General features: G+C 39.0%; 1 protein-coding gene across 1 annotated transcript; it reads left to right on the top strand.

Annotated features, from left to right (window-relative positions):
• The first annotated feature begins 3,786 nt into the window (after window positions 1-3,786).
• Window positions 3,787-11,090, top strand: LOC115816315 (butyrophilin subfamily 1 member A1-like). The gene is made up of 5 exons (XM_030779273.1): window positions 3,787-3,847; window positions 5,305-5,652; window positions 5,745-6,020; window positions 9,608-9,631; window positions 10,552-11,090. Exons 1-5 carry the CDS (start codon window positions 3,787-3,789, stop codon window positions 11,088-11,090), a joined length of 1,248 nt encoding a protein of 415 aa, XP_030635133.1.
• The last annotated feature ends 478 nt before the right edge of the window (window positions 11,091-11,568 follow it).

The raw sequence follows: 11,568 nt of genomic DNA on the forward strand, positions 1-11,568 counted from the left end.
GGAAAAAACACGACTCAACACAGCGTTTAGCTCTTGTCATAATGATTGGTTTAAATGCATGTTTGGTATTTTGTAGGAAGGTTGTGTGAGGCAAGCAGCGAGCCGAAGGGATATGATGTAAAACCAATGTAATGAAACTCTCTTAATGTGTTTTTGGTTTTAACAATACCATTTGTTTTTTAGTTATTAATGTGATTGCTGACAATTTGCTCTTGTTTTTAAGTATTATGATTGTTGACTTCTGTTTCTTTGATCGGTCCAGTCTTTTTTTTTATTGGCGTTTTTAATCGCTTATTTTGAAATGAAAATGAATGGGGAAGTTTTACTGCTCTGGTACGACAAGGGTTTGCACACAGCGGCGGTCAACTGGATTCAGTGGTGTATTGCTCCATGAAGATCATATGTAAGGGATAATGTATAGTCAGCTGGTCATTATGTAAGGGATAATGTACAGCGAGCCGGTCATTATCGCGAAATTAACCCCGACAGGGTGATGCAGGACCCCGGCGCAAAGCGGAGAGTCTTGAATCACCCTGAAGGGCTTAATTTCGCGATAATGACCGGCTCGTTGTACATTATCCCGCTTATTACACGGCTACAGAAATAACAGACCGTAGAATGCCTTAACTGACCAATCAAAATCGAGTATTCAACAAAGCCGTATAATAAAGAAAAATAAATCCCGACAGGAGGAACAGATGCTTGTTGTGTCCTGAAGGGATTTATTTTTAGATAATGACCGGCTGATGTGTGTACTCCTGAAATTCGGTACACACATCAGTGCTTGTGACAGATACTCAGAGATGGAGGCTTGGCCCCGAGTGTGACCCGGGGACTCCATAGTGCCCCATATGGCATTGAGTATTGTGCCTGGCATGTAGTTTCACCTACATGCACCACATTTTGTAGGCATGTGGGTCTCCCCAAGACGAACAAATTTGCAATTACGTTTTATTAGCCATTCCCAACAGGAAGTGAGCTATTTTGGATTTTGCGCATTTTGACACATTACATTTTGACATTCTCCTCCTAGACGGTTCATTGGATCCATTTCAAATTTGCTATAAATGATGTCAAGATGTTGCAGATTTTAAATTGCCGAGGGATTTTTGATATCTTGCAAGGTGTTGAAATATTGAAATGATGAATTTATATGTTTCGCCACATAAACAGGAATGCTGTAACTCTTAGTGTAATTTATTTAATTCAGTCAATCATTAAACTTACTGACTATAAGAATTAGGAGAGATCCACCGTTAGAAAAGAACTCAGGCCTTTGGCTTGCAAATCACTTGGGTTTTGGAGATATTGATATTCAAACCCATCTGTTTGGCAAATCTATTAGTCCTGTCTGTTTTCTATTGCAGGTGAGTGTGATTTGTGGAGAGAATAAACAGGTCATCAGCATAATCAAGATCTCCTAGAGAGTCCACTGGATGCCTCTGGGCTTGTCTGAGGTGGTCTTTCACATGGTCCAGTCAGTGGCAATCAGGAAGAGTATGGGGAAGATGATACATCCCTGGCGTACACTGGATTCCATGAGGAACCAATTAGTGAGGTTGCCATTTACCATGACACTACACTCAAATTAGCTGTAAAACTTCTTCATTAATGCAGTCATCTTTGGGGGCATTCCATATGATTGCACAATCTTCCACAGGATGTCACGGTGTACGCTATCAAAAGCTTTCTGGAAGTCGATGAAGCTGATGTATAATGGATTGTTCCACTCCAGACATTGTTCAATGATGTTCCTTAGCGCAAACATCTCGTCTGTGTGCTCTCTTCTTTCCTGAAGCCTGCCTGTTCCTGCCTCAGTTTGGTGTCAATCACCTTGTCAATTCTGCCAAACAAGACTCTGTAAAAGACCTTGGATGGTATGGATAGTATTGTGATGCCTCACCAGTTGTTGCAATTTTGTAGATGACCTTTCTTTGGGATTTTGGCCATCAGACCTTTGGCCCAGTCCTCAGGAATTACATTTCTGTCCCAGATGTTTCTGAACAGGTCTGTGAGAACCTTGACCGAGGTGTTGAGATCAGCCTTCAGCATCTCGGCATGAGTGTCATCAATGCCTGCAGCTTTCCTATTCTTGGTTGCTTTAAGGGCACTCTTTACCTCTGTTTCAGTTGAGGGGCTGGTGTTGATGTTGAATATGTTACCTGCAGGTGTAGGGTTAGCAGGATGTTCTGGTTCAGGGCAGTTGAGGACTTCACAAAAGTGCTCTCGCTGCCTGCTCACCCTCTGTTACCATCTTTAACCGGAGCAGACTGGCTGATGTTCTTGCCACAGAGTTGTTTGGTGAGTTTGTATACAACACTCATTTTGCCTCTTGCAGCTGCCCGTCCTGCTTTGCAAGCAAACATCTCAGCAAAGGGCCTTTTGTCATTCCTTGCATTCTTTTTGACCTCCTTATCCTTCGTCTTCTAGGCTTCCTGGGCTTGTTTCTGGAGCCTAAGTGACTTGGTGTTCAGCATCTTGGCCTTGAGTTGTTTTCTTCGTTCTATTTTCTGCCAAGTGTCAGGTGTCAGCCACTCTTTGGTTTTCTTTTCACTGTAGCCTAGAACCTTGGTTGCTGTCTCAACATAGGTGTTCTTGATGGTTTCCCATTTGGTGTGAATATCAGGGTCCTCATCAGTTGAATCAGCCAGAGCACCAAGAGCACCAAAGCAATTTCTCAGCTCCAGCACGAACTGTTTGCTGATATTCTAGCATTTCAGTTTGCCGATGTCAAATTGTCATCTGCGTAGGCCCTGCTGTTTTACTTTCCGGAGTTTCAGCTTGATGTTAGCTGTCACCAGATAGTGGTCACTGTTGTCATCCGCACCACAACAAGCTCTAACATCTTGAAGATACCTGCGCCACTTCCTATTGATTAAGATGTGGTCAATCTGGTTAGTTGTAAGACCATCAGGTGGCCTCCAAGCAAGTTTGTGGATATACTTATGTGAGAGGATGGTACCACCAATTTCGCAGTTATTTTCGAGGTAAAAGTCAACAAGACGCTCACCATTGTTGTTCCTCACACCACTGCCATGGCTCCCTATAGTTCTGTCACAGTTTTCATTATCAGTTCCAATCTTGGTGTGCATGTCACCTATGATCAGCAGCATATCATTTTGAAGGACCTTTGAGACAGTTCGTTGTAACTCTTCATACCAGTCATCCTTGTCCTCTTTCTCAGCTTCTTCTGTCTGAGTATAGCATTGTACGATGGTCAGTTTACAGCGTTTGGAATTGAAGCAAGCTCTGATCTTTCTGTCTCTTACAGGTTCCCATTCTACCAAGGTTTTCGTCTTTTCTTTGGAGACTATAAGAGTCACTCTATGTATGTGCTTGTCTTCGTGCCCTGAGTGGAGGATAACTGATCCATCGCTGGTTGCTTGGTGTAGAGAACCAGTCCATCAACATTCAGTAATTCCTAAAATATCCAGTCTTTACCTTTTCATCTTACTGATGACCTGGGCTAGTTTAGATGTCTCATACATGGTGTGGACATTCCATGTGCCTAGGCGGATCTTTGTTTTGGGCCCAAGTAGACTATCCATCACACTACTCACCTCTTGTTGAAGGTTTTCATCAGGAGTGGTCATATGGCCAGTGGGTTGGCTCAAGTGCACTGTGGGGCCCGTGGTTTCGTTTTACAGTTGGCATTTGTCGCAGTTTCTGTAACACAATGGTATTTTACGGGGTGGAGTTGTTAGCCCCACACCCAACCCTCAGGTGCTGTTTTTCATCGGGCCTCTACTCTGAAACCTGCTGGGCTTGGTTGGACCTGCTGGGGTTATGACCCCCACTGGTATAGTCTTCAGTCATGGAGGCACACAAGCCTCCCCACCACGGCAAGGTAACAACACAAGGGGAAGTATTTACAGTAAAGATCTGGAATATTTTGTAGCATGACCCCATTATTACTTACATTGTACTGTGTACACCATCAGTCTTCAGAAAATGAAGTATGATTTAATTTCATTGGTAATGTTTAAATGTTTCTACTCATAGTGATACTACAGGTATGTCCATGCCTACAGGAGAGACGGTGAACAAGGTCAGACATGAAAGAACAGAAAGAGAATTCATCTTATCACACACTGTTGAATGTGTGCCAGTGTGTAGGTGGGTGCATGTTTTTTCATGTAAATATATCGACGCGCTTGCAAATTGTGAACTATCAGAGGACAGTCCTTAGGGAATTAATAGCAAAGGACATTAATTTATTGTTTGAAAAAATCATTGAAATAGTTCATGTTGTCACACACTTGTTGAATGTGCTTATATTACTACTTAGTCTATGTGCCAATGTTAACGTGTCTGTGTGTTTGCATATGGTAAAATCAATGTACTAACAGGTTCTACAGGTTGAGCAGCATTATGAAACAGTGAAAATGAAATCGTGCTCTGTGTCTCTTTGTTTTGTAGAAGAGTGTAGAAGCGAGTGGGAATGCAAATTTAAGTCTGTGCTTTTTCTCCGTTTCAAGTTTTTAGTTTTTTTTTTCTTTTTCTATAAACTTGTCTGTTTCTGTGTTGCTTCATTGCACGGCTCTGTCCAGATCAGGTAAACCTTCACTGAGACATTTATACCTCTTCCTTTCACCCTTTCTCTTTGCTTTTTGTGTTAGTATGTTTTAGGTCTATATGTGAGACCCGATGTATTTGGTACATTTGATTCTGTTTCATTGTGTTTAACTGTAGTTTTTGAGAAAATATATTCAGTGTTCTGCTAAATTAGAACATCTGTCATGTTTATTCTATTGCTCTACTCAGCAGTTTGAAAGTTTTGAGGCACTTTGTAAACCTGTCAAATAAGCTGTTGACCTTTTACTTTTGACAATACAACAACAGAACAACATATTCTTGTAAAAAAAAATGGACGTTGTTTAAAAATTGTAATAATTTTCTTTACTGTAAAATCTAATAGTCATTGTGCCTACAAGTTTTGTCAATATGTTCAACAAATACCACAAACACTTTAAGCATTAAACTCAGGAAAAGGCTGAGACTGAGAATTTGGGTTGAGATAATGGTGGGTGCAGGAACGTGATGTAACTATGTTTGAAACAGAAAGTACATTTGACATATTTAAGTATTTTATTTGGGTAACCTGCAAATTTAGTTGCTTTTTATGAAACCATTTTTTTCAGGAATGAAGTCACCATTTGCAGTTTTCCTCTGCCTTCACTGTATTGCAGTGTCCAAATCAGGTAAACATACCCACCAAAGACATGTGTTTTGTACAAGTTAGTCTGATTAGCTCATTAGTTTTAATGAGGAATCTATTTTTGAACTTTGTACTTCTGATTCCAGATCAGTTTCATGTTGTTGGTCCAGATGGTCCTCTTGTTGTTGGAGCTGGTGAAGATGTGATTCTGCCATGTTCTCTCAAACCCAACATCAGTGCTGTGGACATGACAGTGGAGTGGTTTAGGCTCCATACATCAGATTTACTGTTGCATTTTTATGAGGGTGGAGTGGAGAGTAAAGATCAGATTCAGTCTTACAGAGGGAGGACATCACTGTTTAAAGAGGAACTGCAGAAAGGCAACGCTTCATTAAAACTCTCCAGAGCGAAAACTACTGATGAAGGAGAATACAGATGTGTTGTACAGTCTAAAGACTGGATTGATGATATTTCCTTTAAAATCAGTGTTTCAGGTCAGAGACACATTTATTTAAAAATGGATTAGTTCCATTATTTTTAATGCTTGTTCCTGACAATGATTCCTGACAATTTTTGCTTTCAATAGCTGTGGGAACCTACCCAGTGATCTCTATAGAGGGCTATAGAAAAGATGGGGGACTGAGTCTACTGTGTGAAATTAAAAGCTGGAACCCTGAACCTGAGGTTCTGTGGCTGGACAGTGATGGAAACCTTCTCCCTGCTGAAGATACAGAGACACTCAGAGACACAGAAAGATTCCATGTTAAAAAACATGTCACTGTGCAAGACACTAACATCAACAGGTTCTACTGCAGAGTAATCCTGACAGATCATATGAAGGAGTCAGAGATTGTTATATCAAGTAAGTAACTCAGTTTTAAAAAGAGGATTTTGCTTCATCCAGAGATTACTTTTTCTTGAAGAAGCCATTGACCAGACTCTGGATGGGAAATTGGGAAAGATGAGACCATTTTCAGTTACCTCTTGCTTTACTTGCTTACAGTTTAAGTCCTTCTTTGACCACCTTTGGGCATCGAATGGAGAGGTACTTTGAGTATTTTGTAATGACAGAGTCAGGGCTCAAGTGCACACTCACAGAGTTTATTACAGAGGAATCAATTAATCCAAAACACAATCTAAAATCAGAGATTGATAGAACAGGCTGAAGTTCACAATGAGTAGGAAGCAGCAATATAGGGAGAATACCACATCCATAGTGGAGATCAAAGTGCAGATATCGAATAACCAGGCGAAGTGGTACACAGTAACAAGGAATGACAGAGTTGAAAGGAACAATGCTTCGGTAATGTAAATTGCACACTGGACTACAGGCCTTCTTTAAAATCATGGAGGTAGAGTGACTGAACTAATAGTTGGCTTGAGACAGATTTGTTGAAGATTGAGTGATGTTTCTTCAAGTCAGGGAAGCAATGGCTTACCTACAAAACAATAACAGCATCAGAATAAATGTGCTGGCAGAGGAGCTCCCATCATCAGTTCTAGCAATTTTGAATCTTAAATGTACAGCCGTCTTAACAGCTAACAGTTCTTTTTTTTGCAAACCACTTACGATTGAACTGCTCTTTTTTTTCATCAGAAATGCTGATTTTGAGTGTCAGGTTGATTTCTGGTTCTGAGGACTAGATGTCGCTGCGTCATGTTCCCATGACATGTCTTTTAAAAATATTTTTAAAGCTCTTTGTTTTTTCTTTAAACCCCATCAGCTGGACAAAAAAGCATTACTAAAATCGTATACGTGGCGCTATGCCATCTAAGTCAGCCAAACATGTTAGAAAGGACGTTGGCACCAGAGACGCGGTGTCTACCACTTCCAGGGACTTCAGCATGATCTCCCTTCTAAATGTCAGCCTTAAAATCCTAGCCAACATCCTGTTCCACTGTCTGCTACAGATGCTATCTGCTTTAATCTCTCCAACCAAAAAGATTTTATCGCATACAATCAGCACCCTTCCCACTCCACCGTGGCACATGCCAAGGCTGTTCTCTTTCTACCTTATTATGTTCCCTTGCCATTGAGCATTTAGCTATTTGGCTAGTTTTTTTTTTGTTTGTTTGTTTTTTTTTGCATTTAGACCAACTAAGGTCTCATTAAGAATGAGGTTTTCTCTTATTTTGCTGATGTCTCTGCTAAATTCAGTCCTTCCAATATATCCTTTTTTGCTTCTTTCAGATCAGGCGTTTAACACACATTTAGTTTCTCCTGTTTCCCAATCGGCCTTCCAACTTCAAAATTGATTCCCTCTTCTCTTTTTATGATAGCTGAAAAGCAGCCTTTCTCACTTATCTATGAGTCCATTAACTCATTAATCCCAGATACTGCTGTACCCTTAAAAATCACATGGAAGCAGGACCTGGGAATTACGATATCTGAAGACAAATGGGCTTAGATACTTGATCTTGTGCACTTCTCTTCTATATGTGCTCAGCATGACCTGGTACAATGAAAGAGAATTCTGGTCTAAAGTATTTGATGCCCTAAAGAATGCCTTTAACAGTGCCATGGATTCTTATACCCTTGTTAACTTGTGTAGGATCCCTTCTGAGTGCAGTGCACCTCCAGCTATACAACGTATTGTTGTCTTCATTGCTTAGCTGGACAGGCAGCTCATTCCATTTAAATGGAAACATGCCTCTCCAGCTACACACGACAGGTGGTTCCAGGAGATACTACAGTGCATAAAACTTGAAAAGGTTACATTTTCCATAAAACCTTGTACAAAGCCTCAAAACCCTTCTTAGCTTCTATGGATACCTTTCCCATGCTGCCCAAAAGCTGTTAAACCTGTCAAAGTCAGCTGCTCAGACAACTGCTATTCATGAGGATTTCCTAAACCCTGTGTAAAACTTCAGTCTTATCAAGAATACATTGAGAAAATGTGTTTTGATTTCAATAACTTATTCTGATTTACATTACTGTCCTGTTATAAGCCTATAATTTGTAGAACTTGTTCCCTGACAGTAATCCCATCCACATTCAAAGATTCAATTTTCATAATACAGTAACTATCAGGAATATCCAAATGAGGAAGGACACCTTAACATTTTCCTGGTTGTCTGAAGATAATTCACATCTATTCCTAGTACAATTAGACATAGCTTATGTGTGTGAATTTTACATCAAAAGGGTATAAAGAACCTTTGGGAAACAGAGATGATAATAACACCTAATAATTTAATAACATGTCTTGAACTCTTGAATGTGATCCGCACTAAAATTGTTTCAGATTTGACGATTAATTTTGTACAAACCATGGGTAGAACTGTGTTTACAGCAGCTGCCCCTGACTTTGTGAATCTTGCTGCTTGTTTTGGCATGTATTAATTAATTTAAGTAGATAGGAATTTTTTCCTTTTTAACAATAAGCTAAAAGGCTGCATAGTGGGTATATTGTTATTCTGGCATAGATGTGAAAATTGACTTGTTTTTTAATTATTATTATTATTTTGTCCTCTATGGAAAGGTTTTTTTCTTATTATTTTGTCCTTATTCCACAGGTTTCCTCTTGTTATTTTGTCCTTAGTTCACAGCCATGCTTTACTATCCTATTCTAATTATTCTGTATCTTGTGGGAATAGATTTGCATATTGTTGCAACAAGTTTGTTTTTGATGAGAATGTCATCTTCAGTTTATATTTTTTGGGATCGTGGTCCTTTTGAATGGCAACCTCACATTATCTCATGGGCATGCAGTGTAAATTGGTGGACACTTTTTTGATAGTCCTAATGGGCTATGTAAACGTCACCTTGGCGTGGGGTTGGGTTGGAGTGAGAAGCTGGGGTGTGACAGTTGCTCACAATTGGATATATTTTAAAACCTCCTTTGATAGGTCAAAAGCTAATCTCAAAGAACTCCTGAACTGAACATTTAATTCAGAAACTGAAATATGTTCCTTGTATAGTTATCTGTTTATGTGGAAAAATATATCTAGTACAAACTAACATGTAGATAATGTAAATCTTCATAACCTCATTTGCTTTTGCATTTCAGGTAATGTTTTCCAACTCTGGAGGAGTCATATCATCTGGATTTCAGTTTTGGTTTTAGTTATTGTTATTGTATTGTTGAAGATTATCTGGAGTTTTCTTCAACTCAAAGGTACATTTCTGTACTAGTGTATTTTTTCTGTTTCTCTGTGTAATTACACTCCACAGGGATTTAGTAAGATTCAGTTACAGATGAATGTGGCATTTATTTGTAAGAGAGCAGCATGACATTTAAATTCTTAGCATATTAACAGAGTGTTTTTACTAACAGAAATTTCATGAACTAGTGTGTCAGTGCTGTCAGATCAGAATAATGAAATAAGGACACAGTCTTATGTCAGAAACCTCACTATCCACTCGAATGAGCTGGAGAATGTGAATGATATGTTAAAATGTTTTTGTTTTTGTTGATATGTTAATATGTTTTTCTCTTCCATCTTCAGAGAAAGAGAGGCACATTGATGAAGGTGAGGTTCTTTATGGTCCAGTTTTTTATAACTTTGTATGAGTATGCTCACATGTGAGTGGGGATATCAAGCTACTGTGCAACATGCATTCATTTGTTCAAATGAAATTACTTTTTACAATGAATCAGGTAAAAGTTTTATTCATCTAGTCATTAGTGCACAAAAAGAGTTACACCTATAACAATAGATAGTGTTTATCAAAGACATAAAATCCTTAAATAACACTGCAAATACTGATTATTATCTGTTTTCAGAGTTTAACAGGACACAAAGAAAATATGCAGGTAATTTCTTACTCATTTATTCAACATTCTGTATCTCTAATATAGAAACACAATGTGTTTATATCATATGGGGATATTTTTACTGATCTCGTCGATGTCTAGTGTTAATCTGTTCAATAGTGAACTGCACACCCACGCAATCAGCGCTTTAATGGTTTAGTCAAAACAGTCTGATTCAAAGAATTATTAACCTACATAATCACTAACTATAAGTGATAATATGTTTAAACCAGCATTGTCTACATTTTCCACACTGGATGTAAAAGCTGATCATGTCTAATGGTCCAGTTCCAGTTCTACAGCTGACAAGCTTAACCAAAGCACCTTATGATTATAACTGTCTATGTCACACACACACACCTCTGGAGATACTATGGGTTTCAGTATCTAACTCACAAACACATCAACAATGATCATGCTTGGGATGCATACCTGCTACCAGCAGTTTATAAGTTTATAAGTCTAGTCTGCCTCACTATGTCATTATCACCACACAGGGTTAACAATACACACTGGTTTTCTGTACTAAATACTTTGTGGGAGATCAGAGATCATCTTAATCAAGATAAAACCATAAAATAAAGTTGATAAATATTAACACATACATTTAAATCAATATTCTCTACATTTCCACAGTGAATGTGACTCTGGATCCTGATACAGCACATCCAAACCTCATCCTGTCTGATGATAGGAAGCAAGTGCAACTTGGAGACACAAAACAGGTTCTCTCTAACAATCCAGAGAGGTTTGATTATTGTTTTGGTGTCCTGGGAAAGGAGGGGTTCTCCTCAGGGAAATTTTACTATGAGGTGCAGGTCAGTGGGAAGACTGAGTGGGATTTAGGAGTGGTCAAAGAATCAGTAAACAGGAAGAAGTGCATTACACTGTGCCCTAAGCATGGATTTTGGACAGTGTGGCTGTGGAAAGGTAAAGTGTATAGGGGTATTGATGGTCACTCTGCCCTTTCCCAAACACTCCAGACGGTGGGGGTGTTTGTGGATTATGAGGAGGGTGTGGTCTCCTTTTATGATGTGGAGGCCAGGTCTCATATCTGCTCTTTCACTGGTCAGACTTTCACTGAAAAACTCTATCCATTCTTCAGTCCCTATTCTAGCGATAAGGGTAAAAAGTCAGCTCCTCTGATCATCACCATTGTCAATCACAATAAGTGAGTTTTCAACAAGTTGTTTTAGTTAGGCCCCTGAATTCCAAGCAGCAGAATATTAAAATGTAAATGTGAATCTGAAATCATGTGCTGCAATTTTTTCCCAATCTTTTGTGAATGTCTAATGTTAAAATGTTTTTTAAGTGTTGTCAGAAATTCTCAAGAAATGTTTCTCTGCAAGAATAGAGGGTAAATTGAGCAAATGGTCTTTTTCTGTTTTAAATGAGATCAAAGGTTACCACAGAGCAAAAATTAATATGTAGATTTTGCCTCTGAAACTGCAACAAAGTCCTCAATGTCTTGTCAACTCTGCCTAATACAGGGGATCAAGATAACAGTGCTCACTGATATGAATAATCATGTATCTGAAGGCCCTGGATCCCAGACATAGCTTTATGGGCCTGTAAGACTATATGCTGGTAGATGGTGTTGAAGTTTATGGGTAATGTTTAATGTTGTTTGATGGTGTTTTATTTGTCTGGTAT

This window comes from Chanos chanos, chromosome 7 (assembly GCF_902362185.1).
Source record: "Chanos chanos chromosome 7, fChaCha1.1, whole genome shotgun sequence".
NCBI lineage: Eukaryota > Metazoa > Chordata > Actinopteri > Gonorynchiformes > Chanidae > Chanos > Chanos chanos.